The sequence below is a fragment of the Gorilla gorilla genome, chromosome 13, assembly GCF_029281585.2.
Source record: "Gorilla gorilla gorilla isolate KB3781 chromosome 13, NHGRI_mGorGor1-v2.1_pri, whole genome shotgun sequence".
NCBI lineage: Eukaryota > Metazoa > Chordata > Mammalia > Primates > Hominidae > Gorilla > Gorilla gorilla.
In genome coordinates this window covers 71328335-71352128 of record NC_073237.2, presented here as the reverse complement: position 1 = coordinate 71352128, position 23794 = coordinate 71328335, and the positions used below count along the sequence as shown (strand labels likewise).

The window sequence follows — 23794 nt, the reverse complement described above, 5'->3', positions numbered from 1 at the left end:
TATCATAACTACTCCATGATACACAGGCAGAGCGAAGGTTAAACCCTATTTTGAAATAAGACTACTATTCTTCCTACCATTTCAAATGGCATAAGTTGATATAGACTATTTTTCAGGGCAAGCAAAGACCAGATAAACTCAGCACAAACTTTACCTTTTGCCAGAAGCAACTGGACGATATCTGCATAACCCTTCCAGGCAGCAGCATGCAAAGCTGTATCTCCCAACTTGTTCTATAGTGATAAAAAGAGAAAGTACCATTTTTAAGATAGAGGGTGGATTGAAAGTACATGTTAATTTAGTTTTAACCCAGTTAAACCTAAAAGTTAAACCTAAAATGGGAACAAAGTTATAGAACCACATAAAATTCCAAAGAGAAAAGGAAAGGAGACTCAAGAGATGGGAGAGAAGTCATTTTTGGGAGATGGAATAGGATGGAGGAGTACAAGCTGACTTGGTGGAGCACAAGCTGAAAAGCACATGCCTGCAGAGGGAGATCCAGGAGGAAGGAAGCAGATTTGAACATGCAGAAGCCTGGCAAAAATTAGGAATTGGAGATTCCTGGAGGTGCTAGGGCAGGCATGAGGCATGGGTGGGAAAACAGAGATATTGGTTTAAAGTACTCATAAAAAGTAGAATCTCAGAACCTCTTCCCCTTCTCTTGCTGCCAGATGACCCAATAATGATGACAGATTTACTTGTTGATAAATTAACCTGATAGTTTCCAAGTTCATGAACACTAGGTACAAGAGAAGTAGCAAAAGGCCAGAAACTCAAACCTGAGGGTTAGGTAAAAAACCTACAGACTGAACAGTAAGACCCCTCTCTCAGGTACCTTTACGTACCCCACTGCCGAGTGTGCACATACCCCCAGGCAGGAGACTGGAGGGCACTTCTCTGGTGAAGCAGTGCAGCCCCATGTGCAGGGAAGGGAAGGAGTGTCACTTTCATTAGCATTTGGGTGTCACCTAGCAAAATAGCCAGGACCTCACCACATCAGCCTGTGGAGAAGCCCAACCGCCAGCAGGCCTCACCAAGCACACACAGCTTCCAATCACACTTAAAAATGAATGGATAAGGGCCAGGCATGGTGGCTCACACCTGTAATCTCAGCACTTTAGGAGACCGAGGAGGGCGGATCACCTGAAGTCAGGAGTTCGAGACCAGCCTGGCCAATGTGGTGAAACCCCGTCTCTACTAAAAACACAAAACTAAGCCAGGCCGGTGGCACAGGCCTGTAGTCCCAGCTACTTGGGAGGCTGAGGCAGGAGAATAGCTTGAACCCGGGAGGCAGAGGTTGCAGTGAGCTGAGATTGCGCCACTATGCCCCAGCCTGGACAACAGAGCAAGACTCCATCTCAAATTAAAAAAATAATAATGAATGGATAATGACACCAAGTGTTCGTGGAAAGCCTACAATATTTTAGGAAAGACCAAAACAAACAAAATAAATGGATCTCAAAGGGAAAAAACACAGTACAGTGAAGAGCCGAAAAATATAGTTTGAAAAGTTATAAATATTATATCAGCAAGATATAAGATCATATTGTGTCATGAAACAAGAAAAAGATACTACGTAAAAGTAACAATCAGAGTAAAATAAGGGCTTATAACAGAATTCTAAGAATGGCCCCCAAGGTTCCTGGCCCTGGTACAGGCCCCCTCCTCTTGACTGCGAGTGAAAGCAGTGAATATAACAGGCTATCACTCCCGTAATTAGGTTTCTAGTCAGTGGATGTTGAATTCATCAAAAGGGACATTATCCCAGGTGGGCCTGACCTAACCAGGTGGGCCCTTAAAAAATAAAAACGATGAAACAGCAGAGAGACAATCTCCTTCTGACCTTGAGGAAGAAAGCAAACAGCCATACTGTGAGTTGTCTATAGAGAGGGGTGGCCTCTAAAAGCTGAGGGCCTCAGTAATACTACAGATAGAAGAAAATCAATTCTTCCAACAACCTAAATGTACTTGGAAGAAGACCCCAAGCTCCAGATGAGAATCCAGCTCCAGCCAATACCTTGATTTCCACCTGAGAGACCCTGAGCAGAGAACGCAGCTACGCCATGCCCAGAATTCTGACGTACAGAAAGTATAAGCTGCTAAGCCTGTGGTCGTTTGCTAGGCAGCAATAGAAAACTAATACAGAACTCTGGGGAATTAAAAAGATAACCAAAATAAAACAAAGGTGAGAACATCTCTGGGAAAAATTAAGAAAACTGAAGGTTCAATCCAAGAAGTCCAACATCCTACTAATGGGCATTCCAGAACCAAAAGAACAAAGACGGGTCAGATAAAAACTCTAAAAGAAATAATACAAGATAATTTTCCAGGCTGAAAGAGTTCATCATAATCATTGGGAAGAGATGAACGCTAGCACATCATCATAAAATTTGAAAACACCAACAATAAAGTAAATACTCTTAGCAAGAGAAAAAGCAGATCACACATAAAAGAATGGGAATCAAAATGGCACCAAATCTCTCAAAAGCAACCCTGGAAACAAGAATGCCATAGAGCCATGCCTTCAAAATTCTGAGGGAAACTGTTTTTGACCTAGAATTCTGATCAGCCATATAATCAATCCCAAGCTTCTCTTTCTCAGGAAACTACTTGAAGATGTTCTCTGACAAAAGGAAGACAAGGGATCCAGAAAAATGAAGATGCAACATGGCAGAGAACGGAAAGGGTTCCCTGGAGGACAGCAAAGGGCCACAGGGACCAAGCTGCTCAGACTGGAGAATGATGGAGAGCTTCAGGAAGTATGAATCCAGGGAGAAAAAAGAAAGCTGTTGATTATTTTACACATTTTGGAAAAGTATTATATATCAAGACTGTATAAAACAGTAGAGAAGTCACAGTGAGATAACAAAAAATGAGTTTTAAAAAGTAAGAAACAAAAAAAGGTTATATATGCAGTGAACACTATTTAGACACCCATAATAAAGTAAATATTATATAGTAATATAACCAAAAACTGTGATGAAGTACACTGAGGAGCAGAGGAGAACAGGCTTGGTGCTGGCGTGCTGAAAGATGAGAGCTGGGGCAGCTGACAAGCTTAACCCTTCACATACCCAACAGGAGGCCAAAGTACACATGAAGACAATGCATGGCGAGATAGCTCCGTCAGCCTATTCCTTAGTAACACAAAGGTAAGTACACGAAGAAAGAGCTAAAAGCTGAAAGTGACATATAAGGAGGAGTGGGTTTGGCACTTGGGGCTGTGGATAATTTGAATTTTAGTACAATTATAGTTTTTAAATTATGTGCTTGTGGGATTTTGACTACAATACTTCACATGCCCATGAGTTGCTCTGTACTAAAGACAACAAGCAGGTATGAGTTAAATAATTTTCAAATAAGCAGTCTTACCTGCTGGTTCAGTTCAATATTTGGTTGAGTAAATAGCATTTCCACTATATCTGAAATTCAAAGAGAAAAGATACCTTTTAAGAACGAAAATTAGAAGCCTGACAAATCTAGGTACAATAATTTTATAAAAGAGAGATTCTTCAGAAGAACCTTCAAGAAAATGTTAACACATTTTGTAAAATTTATAAAATAGAAAAACTTAAGAATCTAAAAAGTGGAATTATTTAGGGAAATATACTTTTTCTAATAGTTTTGGCTTTTGCATTTTCATATGACACTTAGAGGAATATTTTTACATTCACTATAATACTTTTCATTCATATAACTAACATGTTTATTAGCTGAAATAAGATAGGCTTCTTTTTAGTAGACAGTTACAAATTTTCCTTTGGCACTGCTATTTAATTTGTTGAGATCTTCATTTCTTATTGTTGTTGAGTTTATTTCTTTTGTTATAGAGAGAGGTAGAAAAGCGGTGGGTGATAAATTTTTGTCCAGGAAGAAATACATCTAAAAATTCAATTTGTCATTATTATTGATTATATCAGAAAAAGTATCAATGGAATCACTAACTGTGGCAAATGTTGGCTTTCTCTTGAATCTAATAGTTTGCATTAAACTTAAAATGCAAATCATAAAAGCAGACCTTGTGAAAAGCTAAGCTAGAGGAGCAAATTCTGATCTTTCCTTCTGTAAGATTAGACAGTGGTTTTGTTTTTATATTACTGCTGTTTTCCAGTAACCTTTCTAAGCCTGAGAGAGGAAAGGAAGTGTCCAGTCTTTCAAGCGAGAGGGACCCATGCAGTGAGGCTGACTGACCACATTCTACCCACTGTTCTACAGAGCTTCCAGGAACAAGGCTTTTGGCTGGTATTCTAAAGGATTCAAAAAGAATAGCCAATGCTTTTCCTTTCTCATTTTTTGTAAATCTGGCTCCCGTAGGTGAAACATATTTTCAGCAGCATAGAAACATATAACAAACAAAATGTAATACCTTTGTGGCCCCCGTGGCAAGCCCAGTATAAGGCAGTGCTTCCAGCTTTGTCTAAGCCATTAACACCCACTCTGTTGTCCAAACACTCTCTCAACCAGCTCAAGTTGCCTGAAAGAATTTTACATTTACAAAAACACAAGAAAAAAAGCTTTCACTTTTTATTTTGCTTTAAAATCAATTTCATTCTGCATAAATTTCCATTTGCAATGGATTAATCAGCAAGTATTAAATTAAGACCTCCCCATTAATGCATTTATTATGGTACATTTTGACTTCCAGCTTATTAATGGAAAGTATTAACATCAATGTTTCTAATGATAGGTTAATGGGAATAGTTGCCTAAATGGGTATACTTAAGGTATTTCTATTCTGTTAAAAAATATATAGGGGTGTGTGTGTGTGTGTGTGTGTGTGTGTGTGTGTATGTGTATATATTATTTTTTTCTTCGTGAAATTCTGGAAATTGAGGAAAAAACAATCAAACCTAAGAACAAGCAGATACTATTCATATTCATATTTACAATGCATCTTCAGTTCCTATAAGAAAGGCTAAATAACCTACTCAAAGCTGCTGCTCTTATATGCTAAACTATAACTATTAATTTAAAATCCTCAGGCTAATGTCCCAAGTATCTAATTCACAAAGAATTTTTTAAATGTCAGTTTAGTCCTTTTACTTTTTCACAATCCTAACCAATAATTTCCTTGTGTACATTCAGATTTCCAAAAAATCTAAAAATGGAATGAAATGGAGCTCATTGAGGCTTTACAAAAACTCCCCATTATCTACAGCAGAGTTTCTCAGTAGCAGCCCCATTGGCATTTGGGGTTGGATTTATTGTGGGGGTGCTCCTGTGTGCTGTAGGATGTGTGGCAACAACTCCTGCCTCTCCCCAAAAGATGCCAGTAACATCCCTCCAGTCATGACAGTCAACATGTCTCCAGATATTGCCAAATACCCTCAGGGTTTGTGAAAGAGGAATCACCCCTAGCTGAGGACTACTGATCTACAGAATAAAGCCCAAGACAAGGCTGATCGTTGTTTGGTCAAGGATCTTCCCCAGGTTCATCCCTGTTAGTCATGCCCTCCCTGGCCAAATGCTCACCACACCAACACTCTCCTAAATGCTGTACCCACCAGATCCTTCCATTCTCTTGCCCTCCAGTTACTCACCCAGGCCTCTACAGCCTGTCAAACACATTTCAATTGCTGTACTTATCATACCATATTTTAATGATCTGTTACATCTCTCTCTCCCCTGCCAGATGTTGTGCTTTGGAAGTCACAGACCATGTCTTTCGACTTGCATCTCCCCACAACAGTGTTTCTTGACTGACATTTTAAAATTAAAATCACACTTCTCTAGGGTAATAGATGTTGGGACAGACTGTCTCTGGGGAAGGCAGGGATTTAACTGAGAAGGTGCAAAGGGAAATTTCTAGGATGGCAGAAATGTTCTAGATCTTGATCTGGGTGTTGGTTACGTGGGTGTATGCATTTGTCAAAACTAATTGAAATCTGTGCATTTTACTGTACTGTATACCTCAGTCAGAAAGAATCACACCTACCTCTTTTTGCTGCTTCATGCAATGGATTGTCAATGGATTCTGCCTGCTCAGCCACTAGATTGAAAATAAAAAGTGTTAACCCAATGTTGAATTGCCACACAAATGATTTACTGAAGCCACTCATTCACCACAGTCCCCCAGCTTCAGGAGTACCAGGGCATTCAACACAGTTTCCTTTACTTAATGTGGATAAAAAGTAACAGAAAATCAAATGGATAGTTCTTGCATTAAATGAAGCTGAATTATGTGTTAAGGGAAACCAAGCCAAGCAATAAGGCAATAACATAGTAATTAACTGGAAGTATGAACAAAAACAAACCTGCATACCTGAGTTAAATGCACACTTGATATTACTCAAGTATTTAATAAACAAAGGCACAAAAATGCAAAAGAAAGCATTTGATGTTCATTTTTACATTTTGTAGATCACTCTGCTTTAAAGATACCTGAAAATAATTTTGGTTCTCTTGTGTGTATTTATGTAGGATCGGATGAGGGGAGTATTTTGCTTCCTGTATTCAGAAAGAACAATCAGCATAGCTACCTGCCTCTTAAAGAAGGCGTGTTCGCTGCTGTCCTAGAATCAGTAGGAAGTGTTATTAGGAAATGGAAGAAAGAGGATTAAAACTCAGGAGCCTTGTTTATCAATTCTGTGCTCTTTTGACTTCATTCTGCTGACAACTAAACAAGTGTCTTATCTGTTTGTCCCACTTCCAGCTTGAAGCAGCTTCATGGCAGGAGCCGTGTCTCTCATCTCTCAGAGTCTCCAAACTGCCATGATAAGCATTTAATGAACATCACTGCCCCGAACATGAATGAACAAGGCTGGGTTACTCCATCACAAAAGAAAGGGCTAATCTAAGAAACTATCTGCAAGATTGAGTTTATCAGCATTAAAAAAAAATTGTTTTAAGGGTTGAAGAAAGTAAAACCATTAAGTGTTTCCTTGGAAACCTTGGGTTAAAAATGCTAAAATGCATTCTCTTAGGCCATAGAGTCAGGCTCAAGCACATCTGGTGTTCATGGCCAGTTTATTAACAGAGGGCTCATGGAATGGAAAATGTCCTAGACTGACAATGACTCCATTGCTTTCTCAGCCACGGTAGCAAGCAGAAAAGCCTCAAGAACCAAAAAATTCCAAGTGAACGAAGCTAAAGTAAAACCACTCAGCAACACTTACCATAGTTGCTTGGAATTAGTCCAGTCCTGCCTTTGGAGGTGCCTTTCCACCAATTGGTATCGCTCTGGTAAAAGAAGAGTTAAATTAAGTGGTATGAAATCCAGACTGCATTCATTCACTTTTCAAATTATCTGGCTCCTAGGGAGTACCTGTTCTACAAAATGTCCATCAACCCTACCCACACTATCAAGCTTCCTCACGCCCTAGCTGTGGGTGTCCGTCTCCCTTACCACTCAGTTACAAATAAACACGCATCTGCCTGCAACAAATGGAATATGTTTCATGACAGAGTCTCAACAACCAAACAAATAAGAGACGATATGAAACAGAAGAAAACAAATTACGCTAGTTTAGACTAGCTATATGATTTTGTGTCCACAGTTTCGTTTCTCTTAGCTTCGAGATAATTTTTTTATGGGGGAGGAAGTTCTAAAGATCTCTTTATATTATCTTCATTTTGGGGTAACTTTTTATTATAGAAAAATTTAAACTTACAAAAAAGTAGAAAGAACAATGTAATGACCATATATATACCCATTTCCCAACTGCACAAATCATTTATTAATGACCAATACTGTTTCATATATGCCCCCACGATGTCCCTCCCCTCCTGGATTATTTTAAAATAAATTCTAGACATCATATTATTTCATTTGTAAATATTTCAGTATGTATCTCTGAAAGACACATACTTTTCGAAAGGCAATTATAATGCCATTATCACAGCTTAAAAGTTTTTTCCAACAATAATTCCTTAATATCATCAAATATCTAGGTCGATACTCAAATTTCCCAACTGCCCCATAATTTGGGATTCAAATATACAATATGACTGATTTGTCTTTAAGTATCTTTTAATCTATAGGTTGTCTCTCCATTCTTTTTTATCTCTTACAATGTATTTGTTGAAGAATCCAGTTGGTTTGTTCTGTAGTTTCAACCTCTATGGATTTTGCCTGTTGTATCCCTGTGTTATCATTAAGCGTGTTCCTCTGTTCCCTGTATTGCCTATAAATTGGTCATCAGTTCTAGAGGTTTAATTAGATTCAGCTTCAATTTTTTTTGGCAAGGCTATTTCCTAGGCAGTATTGATTTCTTCCATTAGGAAATGCAAACTATCTAGTCGGCTTCTTTTTGTAATGTTAGTAGCCCTTGATGATCATTGTCTAGATCCACTATTTCCTAGAGGCTGCAAGATGGTGACATTCTATCATTCCTTCTTCATTGAAATAACCTGAATACCTCTTTAAACAAAAACTTCCTCATCAACTCTCAGATTGCCAGGTAAGAAATTCATAAAGAAAACACAGAATAAATGGTGATTCTTTCCCTTAACAGTTGTCAGAATAAAAACCTGATTTCCTAGCATTCTCTCATGCTGACCAATGAGATTTGTTCAGAAGTAACATTAGAAACTCATAAATTTAAATGTATTTAATGTGTTTCAATTCTTGGAAGTTGTTGCCCTAATTGATGCTCAAATTGTCCTATCTTTGGCCAGTGGGAGTCTCTTCAAGTTCGTTCCCAAGTCCTTTCAGTGTGACCCTACTGTCTTTAGGAGCTTCCATGTTTTCTAATAAGAGGATGTTCTGGGTTTATCTTGTACCTCTGCTGCCCCTGACTTGGTACCAGCCATTTCTCAAAGAAGCCTGTTTGTTTCAATGGAAAATAACATATTATTATTGGGTTGGTCATTTTTCCTAGGCCCTTTCAAAGAACACAGCAGGGAATATTTTTGTTTTATTTTAGATAAAATACAATGTGATCCTTACAATTCAGATGAAGGAATACAGAGCTTTTCTTAAACTGTCATTAATCTTACATCCGTGTATCTTTTTTGCCATGCTGAAAATCCGTTAGCAACATCACCGACCTAGTTACTCATTTGCTCTAAACCACAATACACATGCAACAATCTCAGAATTAGCAATACCTACATTTCCCTAACAAGGGCATGATTTAAAACAATTTACCCTTTTTTGGCCAGTTATTTTTGTCCATATATATATATATATATATATATATATATATATATGTCTTTCATGTATATCCATATTCTACTATGGATGTTCAGTCAAATTGCTGAGTTTTAAACTTGGAATATTTCCTCTCTGTGTGGTTAGGCCAATTACCAGGGTACAATTAAGTTCATTTGATTCATTCTGCTTTTAATTTTTAGGGATTGCTTTTTACTTCAATTTTTAACCATGTCAAGGTTTACATCAGTTCAAAGTCAAATCCACAAAACAAGGTATAATTTTCTAAAAAGTCTATCTTCCATCTATGTTCATTATACCCTATTTCTCTCCTTCCACCTAGAGAACGGATCTTTACTCTTCATAGAATAAAACTAAATTTTACTTTGCAACTCATCTTTCAACTTTTTATCAGAAATTGAGAAAAACAAGTGTCTGCATGTATGTGTGTGTACACATACACTCTCACCCTTTCCTAGAAAACTGAGGATATACTATCTACATTTTCTCATTTTGCTTTTTTTTCACTTAAATTACTTCATAATAGCATATAGAGATATTCCCCATTTCTTTCTACAGCTGCATAATATTCTGTTTGTGGATAGACCAAAGCTTATTCAACTCTTTTCCTATTGATGGAAATAAGGGCTATTTTCAATCTTATGCTACTATCAATTGTGCTAAAATGAACAGACTTGTACATATGTATTTCTATGTACATATACATTTAAATAACTTACAATGTTATAGCTACATAAAACAGTCTTTATATGTGGTATTACAAGATGTTATCTGGACTTACCATGTCAGTAATGTAGATAATATCACCTTCCTCAAAGTATAATTCATCTGGCTAGAAGAAAAAAAAAAGTTTGACTCCATGTGATTTTTCATGAATTAGAATATAATGATAATATAGATTCAAAATTCTATCATATTCTAATAAACAACGTGGTTTTATACACTTAAATCAGCACATAAGCCATATAATAAAACACTACTGAAAAATTAACACATGAATAGACGGCTAGATTTTTTTCCCATGATGAACTTCAAAGAATTACATATATAAAGATTCTCCACACACATCTTGCATTCTTCTACAACCAAAGCAAGACATTTGTATATCAAAACAGAGTATTAATAAAACTTCTTCCTTGTAGAAATTCTAAAAGGTGGTATACATTTTTTCATAAAAATATAAATGTCTAGAATTAGAGTCATGAAAAACAGCCAGAAGCTTGATTTTCTCTTAAACAAGGCCTCAATCCTTGAACACTTTAAGATCAACATCTGCTATCTGCTCATTTTGAGAAAATCATTATCCTAGCTCTTCATGTTCAGGGAGAATGAACATTTTCTGTATGAGAAAAGTTAATATGTAATTCAACCATTAATAAGGCTAAAGAGCTAAAAGATAGGAAGCAGTAACTCAGCCAGTCCAGAAACCCCAAGCAGCTCTAAGGAGTTGGCTAATTACACAGACCACATGTGCTCTGGCCTGTACCAACCAAATGTTCTAAAAACTTTCTGAGGCCAGGTGTGGTGGCTCATGCCTGTAATCCCAGCACTTTGGGAGGCCAAGGCAGGTGGTTCACAAGGCCAGCAGTTCAAGACCAGCCTGGCCAAGATGGTGAAACCCCGTCTCTACTAAAAATACAAAAATTAGCTGGGCATGGTAGGGGATGCCTGTAATCACAGCTACTCAGGAGGCTGAGGCAGAGAATTTCTTGAACCCGGGAGGCAGAGGTTGCGGTGAGCTGAGATCACGCCACTGCACTCCAGCCTGGGTGACAGAGCGAGACTCCATCTCAAAAAACAAAACAAAACAAAACAAACAAAAACAACCAAAAAAAACTTTCTGAATAAAGATACACATTTTAAACATCTTTTGACCATCAGTAGATAACACTTACCATGACTTTCTAAGTAAGTAGGGTGATGCCTACTGAGAGCAAATTTCAGGTGTTAGGAAATGTTTACATCATCATGGTGGATGAAAAATGTAGGACACAAATTTCACATGTGATAAGAACACAACTATGCATTAAATAGACACAAAAATTTCCAAATTCTGTCATGAGCATGTGTTGCTTTCATATTTCAGGTGGGAAAAATACTTTTAAAAGAAAGGCTTTGATATTTCTGATTATAATTACTATTCCATATAAATCAAAATTATGCTAGTGAAACAAATTACTTCATCCAGCCAGGCATGGTAGCTCACACCTGCAATTCCTGCACTTTGGGAGGCTGAGGCGGGCAGATCACTTGAGGACAGGCGTTCGAGACCAGCCTGGCCAACATGGTGAAACCCCATCTCTACTAAAAACACACACAAAAAATGTGCCAGGCGTGGTGGTGCACACTTATAGTCCCAGCTACTCGGGAGGCTGAGACATGAGAATCACTTGAACCTGGGAGGCAGAGGTTGCAGTGAGCCAAGATTACGCCACGGCACTCCAGCCTGAGTGACAGAGCAAGACTCTGTCTCAAAAAATTTTTTTAAAAAATAAAATTAAAAATAAAATATTTCATCCATTCATTTTTCCATTTGTTTACCTCCTCTCAGTATCAGACTAGAGCAGTAAATATGATTCTGCACTAGCAATTTATTTAGTTTTAAAGCTGATCTACATTCTTATAACTATTTCTCCATGAATCTAAATGAAGGCTATTATCAGCAATAACATGCTTTAAGCAACCATAATACATGAAAATACTTAGATGCATTATGCATTCAAATATAAAAATTAGCAAATGATGATTATTGATGCCCCCAAATAGCTAAAGTCCTTTAAAAGGTAACTTTCTGAAATATATATTGCTTTTACACTTTGATTTGCACAGACTAGTCTTACACATAGTACAAACTATGGAAAATTAGTTATATGTACTAGACCTTGTAATATACATTTTGGTATTATTTGAAATAAGTTTTTACTTTTTTTGTTGCTTGAATTTGGGAAAAAAGAAATTAATGACCACTAATATTCTCTCAAACCTGCCTCGAAAATGTTCTGATGATCGATCAATGACCACTATTACTACCAATATGTGATAGATATAGAAAGTGATTAGGTAAACAAACTATTTCCTTTAGTATTTATTTGATGCAAACTGGATCACTCCCAGAGAGGCCAGAAAGATGACTCTCTCCACACGCAGCATCCCAGCTGGACTCAGCAGCCACCTCTGCCCCAACCTCCCGCCCACATTAAGGTTGGCCTTTCCTGGCAATTTTAACACCATCTGACTCTCTCACCTTTAGATGGTGCTAAGGCCTGGGAGGGGAGAATGAAGTAAGAAGAAGAGTGTCAGGAAAATAGGATATGTGGGCTGCAACATTTTTCTGGAGGAACTTTTCATTTCCTGGAACTTGAAAGAGTTCAATGCCTTGAAGAAGTCTGTCCCATCTACGAGCCGTCCTGGGCTGTTCTTACTGAGTACATCTCCCAAAGTTAATCTCACTCAATTATGTCTCACAATAAATCCTCCTCAATCGGTACTTTCAAGAAGTTAAGAAGTCATCTTTCTCTACAGTTTGACCCTCCTTCTAAAATCACAAAAGTCAAATCTCCCTAAATTTCCATATTTAATAAAATCACTCACCCTCTAAACAAACAAACAAAACACATTATGAAAAAGTACCAAACAAATAGCTTTTAAAAACAACACACACAAGCATGGTAACGAGCCTTTCTTATAAAAATAAGCAATAAAGTCAGGGGGAATAGGGAGTAACTGTTTAATGGGTATAGGGTTGATCTGTGGGATGATGAAAATGTTTTAGAACTAGACAGAGGTAATGAATTGTGAATGTACTAAACACCACCGAATGATTCACTTTAAAATGGTTAATTTGGAAATAAGCCAGGCACAGAAAAACAAACATCGCATGTTCTCACTTATTTGTGAGATCTAAAAATCAAAACAATTGAACTCATGGACAGAGAGTAGATGTATGGCTACCAGAGGCTGGGAAGGGTAATGGGCAAACCTGGGGGGAGATGGGGATGGTTAATGGGTACAAAAAAAATTTAGAAAGAAATAATAAGACCTATTATTTGATAGCACAACAGGATAGCTATAGTCAATAATAATCGTACATTTTTAAATAACTAAAAGAGTATAATTGGATTGTTTGTAACACAAAGGATAAACCCTTGAGGGGCTGGATACTCAATATCCCATGATGTGATTATTCCACATTGCATGCCTGTATCCAAACATCTCATGTGCCCCATGAATATATACACCTACTATGCACTCACAGGAATTAAAAATTTTAAAAATGGTTTATTTTATGTTATGTGAATTTTACCTCAATTTTTTAAAAAAAGTAATAAAGCCCAAAATAGTCAAAACTCTTAATGTCTTTCAAGTAATTCTCGTCCTCTGTGGTTTGGGAAAGTGCATCATTTGAGAAAGACCACTAAGTGCCAGTCGCTTCGACACCTCTCAGTGCTATTTCGGTTTTTGAATTAATGGCTGCCGTTCAATAGTGGTGTCTGCCACAAGCCACCCATTAGGTCAGACTTGTTTTTCAACTGAGGCAATGAGAACAGGCAGTCCATTTCAGTCAGGCAAAAAGTGACCTCATTTTTTCATCCCGAGAAATTACAGTCGACAGTTTATTCTCTTTTAATCCATAGCTCCCAGACACGGAATGCTACTACTCGTAAAATGTCTTCTTCTAAAGAAACTAGGGACATGTTTTCCTAATCTAGCTAAGTACCAAATTCTAATTTCATTATTTTAACAACAGATTTCACCTGCAATATTCACATTTTCCATTAAGAAACCACTAGCAGGATACCTGATCTAAATTGTTCAATGAGCATCTACTTTTAAATTCCCAGCATCACAGTTAGGGAACAGAAATGGGAAAACAATAACATAATGAAGTATGCACTTCTCTGTTGCCAGCTTTTCTTTGTTTTTTGTTTTTTTGTTTTTTTGAGACGGAGTCTCACTGTCGCCCAGGTTGGAGGAGTGCAGTGGCACAATCTCGGTTGTCTGCAGGCTCCGCCCCCCAGGGTTCACGCCATTCTCCTGCCTCAGCCTCCAGAGTAGCTGGGACTACAGGTGCCCGCCACCTCGCCCGGCTGATTTTTTTGTATTTTTAGTAGAGACGGGGTTTCACCGTGTTAGCCAGGATGGTCTCGATCTCCTGACCTCGTGATCCACCCGCCTCGGCCTCCCAAAGTGCTGGGATTACAGGAGTGAGCCACTGCACCCGGCCTTTTCTTTGTTTTGTAACCACATTCCTCCTTTCCTCTCTCCTTGAAGAACAACAAGGTTATCAGAATAAGTAGGCTGTTGTCCACTGGGATGTTACAGCAAAGAGTACACACTTGGTAACATATATTCCCATTCCATATATTCTTGGTAACATATAATTCCCAAGGCATTAATTTTGTTGGTTTATGCAAATATATTTTATGAAAAGTTTAGAAAAACTGATATACTTTTGAAATTTTTAAGATTTGTCAGTCTGAAGCCCCCAAAATTAATAAAAAGAGAAAACAAGTTCTCCACAGATGTTTTTATTCAACACTTTATAGTATATATTATGTGCCACGTACTGGTCTGGGCATTCAGAAATATTAACTAATTTGTTCCTCACCAAGAACACTACGAAGTGGGTGCTATTCTTATCATCATGTTACAGATGAGAAACCTCTCCAAGGCCATAGAGCAGGTACATGGTAGAACCTGGACTTGAACTATAAGTCAGATTACGGAGTCCCTGCTCTTACCCACCACCTGTGTTTTCTCTCATACAAAAGGCATCACACACAGCCATTATTGGCCATCATGGTGTCATGACCAGATTAACAGCTGACCGCCTTGGAAAATATCTGTCTCTATCCACTCCCAACTGCCCTACCCCTATAGTACAGTATAACAAAACCAATGGCAGCATATTTTACTTGCAAAGTATACTTGACCTCATTTGGTCCTCACAACTCACTAGGCTTGGATGGGTCATGGATACAATCTCTATTTCACAACCAGGCTTAGAGAAGTTAAAAAATCTCTACAAATCAGAGTGAGTGGCAGGGCTGGGCTCCTATCTCAGCTCTTAGATTCCCAGTCTCCTTCCTCTACACGTGGCTCTATTAACCTAGTGCAGCCCAGCAACCTTTACATGACAGAGCAGGGTCCTGCTGGTTTCCCTTTGGAAATCAATGCGCCTCCTAACACATGAAATTCTGTTCCCTCCTCATCAGTCTGTCTTGACACTCGTCAATTCAGTCCAGCCAGGTCTGTGGTTGACACTTTATTAAAAGGAGCTGGGTGAGAAAAAAGAACCAAACGGGGCTGGGTGGTGCCAAGACACCCTTGCCTTTAAGCAAGACAGATGAGAAATGGGTTAGCAGGAAGAACCAGGAGCTACCTAGCGTTCTTCCTGTTCAATGGATCCCCAAGACTGGGGTTGCGCATTGCTGTCCCCATCTCCTGAGGGGGAACAGGAGCTTAAAACTGGACCCAGGCCTGCCTGGGGAGCTGCACATGCCAGCAATGTCCCTCAGAGCCCACCTCAGCCTTTCAATATTGCCTGGTCCCAGTGACTTCGAGGAGGCCAGGTCAGCTTGGGATATGCTGTGGTGTATCTATCCCTCCAGAGAAGATGGCTGCTGGTCAGAGGGGAGAGAGAAAGACCAAACAGCTTCCAACAGAAATTCTCATTCAGAAAAAGAAGATAAGACTAACCTAGTTCTGGAATGAGATTCAAAATTTAACAATGGGTATGGCATGGCACTTAACCAGTCAGGAAGGTCTGTGGGAGCTAGAGGCTACCTGCTGTACCAGATGCTACCCACTTCATACCTGAATTGAACGGAGCTGAACAGGGGAGAAATATAGAGGCAACAGGGCTTGAAGTGGTCATTACTGACTGTAGCCTATAATCCTTGGGACTAAAAATATTAAAGATACAACATTTTAAATATAGAATATTTTTAAAGCCTAAAGAATTAAATGTATATTCTCCTGTATATTCAATAATAACTAAGATTTTTTTAAAAGCAGTGGAGAAACTCCATCTTAGAGTAGAATTGGAAGTAAATAAATCAATACGCAACCCATCAAAAATATCTGTTAAATGTCTATTAATATAGCAACCACTATTCCTTCGATAGTAACAATTACTCCTTAATAGTAATAGCAGCTTTAGGCAATTAATCTCATTTAATTCTCACTAAAACCTGGTGGGACTATTATTATCCTCACTTTACAGATGAGAACACTGTGACAGAGAGGTTCAGTAATTTCCTCAAGGTCACACAGCTGCTCAAGAAGTGGAACTGGTCCTGAACCCTAGTGCGGGCTCTGAACCCAGTGCTACCCTGCTTCCTCAGACGCTGTGCCTATGAGCAGGACTGAAATACCACGTGTGGAAGTTCAGAGGCAGGAGAGGCAGTCCACCTCCAGCTGGAGTGGTCAGAAAAGTCTTTACAGAAGAGGAAGTATTTAATGTGAGCTTGGAAGGGACAGGGCCATGGGTCTAGAAAGGGTTGAGAGATAGGTTCTACTGTGAGTCACATCTAGATGGGATAGTTCAAGAACAGGAAGGAGCAGAGCACAGCGGGGCTGGAATAGGGGCTAGACTATATAGGACGACATCTTTAGTCAAATAAAAGGTTGAAGCAGTTGGTGGAAGCAAAGCCACCTTTGAGGAATGCCAATTTAGCTCAGACGACAGATGGAATGGAGGAGCTAAGTCTGTAGGAGGTGAGGAAAGGCATAACCAAGTCATGAGAAAGCAAAGGGGAAGGAAGAGGTCGGTGAGAAAGGACAAAGGCGAAGACAACGAAGCATACAAAGTGAGGAGATAGAGTCAGGAGTCACCTCCAGTCTCAAAACAAAGTAAACCCAAGTCCCATTCTAGATTCGAGGAGGCAGCAGAGAATGGTCTATTCATTGAGTGCCCCAGGCTGGCACCTGACCACCCCTCACCTCCCTCACTTTTATCCCTCTCAGGGTCATGCAACCAATCAGGACACAACTGATAAGGACAAGCAGAGGCATAAAATGACGGCACTCCCCATGAGCAGGGCTTAAAGACAACAGCCCTGGGCCTCACACTTCCCTGTTATGGGCTCTTTGTGCCCTCTTCCTACCTCAAATTCTTACGTTAGAGTCCAAACCCCCAGTACTGATGCCCCTGACATACGATGATCCAACTTAACAATTTGACAACTTTACGATGGGCTTATGGGGGTATTAAATGCATTTTTGACTTATGGATTTTTTTGTCTTACAATGAGTTTACTGGGTTCATCATAAGTTGAAGAGCATCCGTACTTCCATATGTGACTGTATTTGGAGATAAGGACTTTAGAGTTAACTAAGTTAAAATGAGGTCTTTAGGGTGAGCCCTAATCCAATGACTCATATCTTTTTTTTTTTATTAAGACGGAGTCTCACTCTGTCGCCAGGCTGGAGTGCAGTGGCGCAATCTCAGCTCACTGCAATCTCTGCCACCTGGGTTCAAGTGATTCTCCTGCCTCGGTCTCCCGAGTAGCTGGGATTACAGGTGCACACCACCACACCCAGCTAATTTTCGTATTTTTAGTAGAGATGGGTTTCACCATGTTGGCCAGGATGGCCTCGATCTTCTGACCTCGTGATCCACCCGCCTCAGCCTCCCAAAGTGCTGGGATTACAGGCGTGAGCCGCCGTGCCCAGCGACTCACATCTTTATAAGAAGAGGAAATGAAAACACAGACATTCAGAGGAAAGACCATAAGAAGACATGGAGAGAAGTCTGACATCTACAAGCCAAGAAGCAAGGCCTCAGAAGAAACCAATCCTGCCGACACCTTGATCTCAGTCTTCTAGCTCCTGGAATTGTGAGAAAATAAATTTCTTTTGGTTAAATCACCCAGTCTGTAGAACTTTGTTATAGCAGGCTCAGTAAACTAACTCTACCCATTCCCAATCCCTCACCAACACAGGAGAGTTGTCAGTGGAATCTCTTGGTGAGAAGAATAAAAACCCTACCTTTCTTGTTCCAGAAACATTTCATGGACAAAGTCTTGGGAGAACTGTCTGAATATGCACACCCCCATGTTAGTCTATTAGTGGCTACCATTTTTTGGTGCTCACCATGTGGTAGGCCTTCAATATTCACCCCACTCCACGCTCACAGCATGGTTCCACTGCAGAATGGTATCCCCACTTTCACATGAGGAATCAATGGCAGTGAGGTAAGAAAATTCACGCAGTAAGTAAAAGACAGATTTGGGATTTGAAGGCAGGCCCTGGCCTGATGGCACTGAACTGATGCTCAGTGTCCTGATGCTCAGTGTCACTTGTTCTGTGTGACCTTCTGAGTTGCCTCTAACTTTGGGGACAGCAGGGTCTGGGGCAAACCCAGGTGAAGCAGGCAGCAAGCTGACTGCCCACAGAGAGAAAGCTCTGGTCCCTAGCATATATGAGAGAAAAGTCAGTGATAGCAGGTTCCCCCTTGATATGGTTTTGCTGTGTCCCCACCCAAATCTCCCCTTGAATTGTAGGTCCCATAATCCCCATGTGTTGTGGGAGGGACCTGGTGGGAGATAATTGAATCATGGGAGCAATTTCCCCCATATTGTTCTCATGGTAGTGAATAAGTCTCACAAGATGTGTTGATTTTATAAGGGGTTTCCCCTTTCACTTGGTTCTCATTCTCTCTTGTCTGCTGCCATGTAAGACATGCCTTTCGCCTTCCACCATGACTGTGAGTCCGATAATCCTCTTTCTCTATAAATTACCCAGTCTCAGGTATGTCTTTATCAGCAGAGTGAAAACAGACTCATACACCCCTTCTCCCCAAGAAACCTTCTTGGTTTCTTTCCTTTCCCTCCTAACTGTCTCGACTCCCTGCTTCACCGTCTAGTCACTCCTGTATCAAAACCATCTACTCACCTCCAACCTTACCCAGAGCAAAATCCAAATGAGATCCACAGGCCCTAAATGCTCTGCCCTTCCAGTCCACCCCAACTCTCGGAAGTAGTCTCCCACTACCCTCTCCCATGTTTGCAACTTTCCAAGCCATGCTGTCTTCCCTGCTTTTTCTATTCTAGCATCCACCAAGGATGCTGCTTGCACTTGTTGCTCCCTCACTTCCTTCAGGTCTCTCCCCAGATGCCACCTTTATAGAGAGGCCATCTCTGAACATGCTATTGAAGACAGCACTCTTTTCTCCATTAACTTCTTTGCTCCTAACCCTCCTTATTTTTCTCCAGAGTACTTAGCCCCTGACAGTCACATTCATTTGTCTGTTACTCTCTGTCTCTCTCCACTGGATGCAAGCTCTACGAGACCATCCTTTCTGTTGTCCCAGAAAGGTCCAGGTCACAAGGCCTGGACCAGTGTCTGGCATATAATAGGCGCTTAATAAACCACAGATAAATGGACGGATACTGGAAACTACAACAATGGAAAATGCACACTGCAGAGGAATAAAAAATTGTTCTGGAAGGTTAGCAGTAGGTATCATTATGAGCTATTTTGAGGTAGAGGGTCAAGAGGAGAAAGAAGGAAGGTTAGTATGAAATTCAGAAGAAAGATGACTAAGACAGGGTCGCTGTGCTTTATATGCAAGTCACTTGTCAATTTGAAAGCAGGTGGTGTCACCATGTAGGGAGAAGCTTTACAAGACAGACATGACCTCAAGATGCAGAAGACATGCAAATCAGCCTGGGACTTAACTTGCACAGCTCTGGACCCAACATCCATTCCTGAGAATTACCTAGGTCTATCAAAGAAAAGGCAGACCATTCACACCAGAGGAAATGTCTAAATAAAATCATCTTAGGTTTTTCTGTCAATTTTAGAAGTTAAAAACTGAACACTTACAGTTCTGGGTTCAAACGTATACAGGGCTCTGAAGACTTTAACTTGCCCTAAAAAAGGAAGAAAAAACAACAACTGAATTTTCATTCCTGAATTTGATCTTAATAGCATTATCCATTATATCCTTCAGAATTCCCTAATTAAAAACCCATGTGATCAAGTAGAACAGAGGATACTAGAGGCTGGAAAGGGTAGAGAGAAAGGAAGTACAGGGAGAGATTTCCTAAAGGATACAAAATCACACCTAGATAGGAGGAATAAGTTCCAGTGTTCTATACCACCATAAGAAGGCCATAGCTAACAATTATTATATAGTTCAAACAGCTAGCAGGAAGATATTAAATTTCCCAATACAAAGAAATGATAAATGTTTAAGATGATGAAATGCTAATTATCCTGATCTGATCACTATACATTATATGTATTAAAACATCACTATGTAGCCCATGAATATGTACAATTATCTGTCAATCATAAAATAAATTTTAAAAACATATCATTATATATCAATGTGACTACATAGAAAAATATATAAGTAGCAGCAGCAACTACTGTCATTATAAAAACACTGACTGAAATATCTCTATCCAAGAAAAAAAAAGCTTGTGGGAGAATGGTATTTCAGAATTGAGTGCCTTTTCCACATAGGAGATATTTTTTAATATTTCTTAAGTGAATGTAAGAACAGACACACACCTCTGAAAAATGACTTTGCTTCCTTCTAACAGCAAGGAGCTACACAATTATTTGTGCTTAGGTTCTGTCCTATACAGAGTCCTTCCAACCCTGAGATCTAAGTTTAAAAATATAAACATGACCATCTTAACATAAACAAATCCTTAATGTGATAATCTACACTGGTTTAATATTCTTAAATCAGTGGGTTGGAATTCTATATATTCCAAAAGAAAAGAAAATACCACGGAGAAAAAAAAAAAAAAGGACCCATTGGAGAAACCTATGATTCCATTAAGTCCCAAAACAGAAAAGAGGCAACAAGGTCACATGCCTGAGAGTTGTCCTCCTTCCTGCCAAACAATACTTCCTCCTTTATCTCTTCGTGGACTGCATTTCCATAACACTCCGGACTATAATCACTGATTTGCTACCTGTCTCATTTGAGGGCAGGAACTCTAACTTGGTCAATTTCCCAGCATCTAACTGGCACATAGTAGAACTTAATAAATGTTTGCTAAATGAGTATAATCATCCCTCAGTATCCAAGGGCACCGGTTCTAGAACCATGATGGATACCAAAATCCATGGATGTTCCAGACCTTTATATAAAATGGCATAGTATTTGCACATATATACATCCTCCCATATACTTGAAATCATCTTTAGATTACTTATTATACCTAATGCAATGTACATACTATGTAAATAGTTGTTATATTGTAATTTTTATTTGTATTATTGTATTATTATAATAATAATTGTTATTATTTGAAACAGATTCTCACTCTTTCGCCCAGGCTGGAGTGCAGTGGCACAATCTCGGCTCACTGGAACCTCCACCTCCCAGGTTCAAGAGATTCTCCTGCCTCAGCCTCCCGAGTGACTGGGACTACGGGCACCTGCCACCATACCCAGCTAATTTTTATATTTTTAGTAGAGATGGGGTTTCGCCATGTTGGCCAGGCTGGTCTCCAACTCCTGACTTCAAGCGATCTGCCTGCCTGAGACTCCCAAAGTGCTGGGATTACAGGCATGAGCCACCATGCCTGAACAATATTGTTATTTTTTAGTATTTTTCCTGAATATATTTGATTCACAGTTGGTTGAATCTGTAGATGTGGAACCAGTGGATACAGAAGGCCAGCTGTACATAAGTAAATTAACAAACCCAAACAGTATAGGAAAAAAGCCTATAGATAGCAAAAAAAACAAAAAAAACAAAAAAAAAGGGGGGGTCCTCTTTTAATAAAATAAATAGATTTAGAACAGATATCAAAATAGAAGGACTATCTATTTGATAGCTATTTAAAAGCTTTGGGAGGCCAAGACAAGTGGATCAATTGAGGTCAGGAGTTCGAGACCAGTCTGGCCAACATAGTGAGACCCCATCTCTACTAAACATAAAAATTTGCCGGGCATGATGGCGTGCACCTGTAGTCCTTGCTACTCAGGAGGCTGAGGCAGGAGAATAGCCTGAACCCAGGAGCTGGAGGTTGCAGTGAGCTGAGATCGCGCCACTACACTCCAGCCTGGGCAACAGAGCAAGACTCTGCCTCAAAATAATATAATAATAATAAATAAAAGCTCAGTTGCAGCACTAGAAGAATGTTATCTTCTAGTTCTAGAAGATGGTTATCTAGGACAAGAAAATAATGCAGAACAGTGGCCTCCAAGGTGGGATACGGGAAGACTACTTCAGAAATTATTTACATTTTTATCTTTCTTATTCTTTTCTATTCCTATTTGAACATGTTTTATGATATAACACCATAGAATAATATACATACAACTTATAAATCCACATGCATTTATATAGACTGAATACTCAAAAACCTTTTGTGGATCAATTGTAAGCATTAAGAAGACAAGTATTTTTGTTGTTTTATGAATGAGACACCCGAGTGCCTACCACAGTGCCTGGCACATACAAGGCACTCAATAATTAATTATTTATGGAATGAATGAAGCATGAAGAAAGGAATAGATGGAAGCATGAATTTTAAAAAGTCTGAGGCCAGGCATGGTGGCTCATGCCTGTAATCCCAGCACTTTGGGAAGCCAAGGCAGGTGGACTGCTTGAGGCCAGGAGTTCGAGCCCAGCCTGGCCAACATGGCAAAACCCCATCTCTACTAAAAATACAAAAATTAGCCAGGCTTGGTGGCACACACCTGTAGTCCCAGCTACTCAAGAGGTGGGATTCATGAGAATCGCCTGAACCCGGGAGGTGGAGGTTGCAGTGAGCTGAGATTGCACCACTGCACTCCAGCCTGGGTGACAGAGAGAGACCCTGTCTCAAAAAAAAAAAAAAATTAATATTAAATAAAAATGTAAAAGTCTGAAACCAGTAGTTTACAACAGTACTGTCTGACATAACTTCACACAATAATAGAAAAGTTCTGTATCTGTGCTAGTCACATGTAGCTTCTGGGCACGAGAAGAATGGTTCATGTGACTGATAAATTGATTTTTAATATTATTTTAGTTAATTTTCCTCATGTTGCAGGTTTAGAACATCAGAAAATGGATTGACTTAATGTCCATTAAAAGGGGATTATGTAAATACACTCTGATTTGTCCACAAGACACAGTCATCTTAAAAAGAATGCTGCACATTATTCACCATAGCCAACATAGGAGATCAACCTAAGTGTCCATCAACGGCAGAATGAATTTTTAAAATGTGATACACACACACACACACACACACACACAATAGAATACTATTCAGTATTAAAACAGAAAGAAATCCTGTCATTTGTGACAACATTAATGAACCTGAAGAACATTATGTTTTGTGAATTAGCCAGGCATGGAGAGACAAAAACTGCATGATTTCACTCACATATGTGGGATCTAAAAATGTTGAACTCATAGAAACAGACAGTAATATAGTGGTTGCCAGAGGCTGGCGGGTAGGGAGACTTGGGGGGATGCTGGTTAAAGAACACAAATTTCTGTTAGACAGCAGGAACAAGTTCAAGAGATCTATTGTACATCACGGTGACTACGGTTAATAACAATGTATTATGTACTTGAAAATGCTGAGAGTAGATTTGAAGTGTTCTCACCACAAAAATATAATGTAAGGTAACACATGTTAATTAGCTTGATTTAGTCATTCCACAATGTATGCATATCAAAACATCATATTGTACACCATAATGTATACAATTTTT

General features: G+C 39.3%; 1 protein-coding gene across 1 annotated transcript in view; it reads right to left on the bottom strand.

Moving 5' to 3' along the window:
• Positions 1 to 23794, bottom strand: part of OSTF1 (osteoclast stimulating factor 1) — a 58582-nt gene that overhangs the window by 9478 nt on the left and 25310 nt on the right. Inside the window, exons 2-8 of the mRNA XM_004048142.5 lie at positions 19943 to 19989; positions 9894 to 9944; positions 7116 to 7179; positions 5936 to 5989; positions 4367 to 4474; positions 3373 to 3422; positions 155 to 233 (exon numbers count right to left, since the gene is read on the bottom strand). Of these exons, the coding sequence (XP_004048190.1) occupies positions 155 to 233; positions 3373 to 3422; positions 4367 to 4474; positions 5936 to 5989; positions 7116 to 7179; positions 9894 to 9944; positions 19943 to 19989 (453 nt within the window). The remainder of the gene's footprint in view (positions 1 to 154; positions 234 to 3372; positions 3423 to 4366; positions 4475 to 5935; positions 5990 to 7115; positions 7180 to 9893; positions 9945 to 19942; positions 19990 to 23794) is intronic.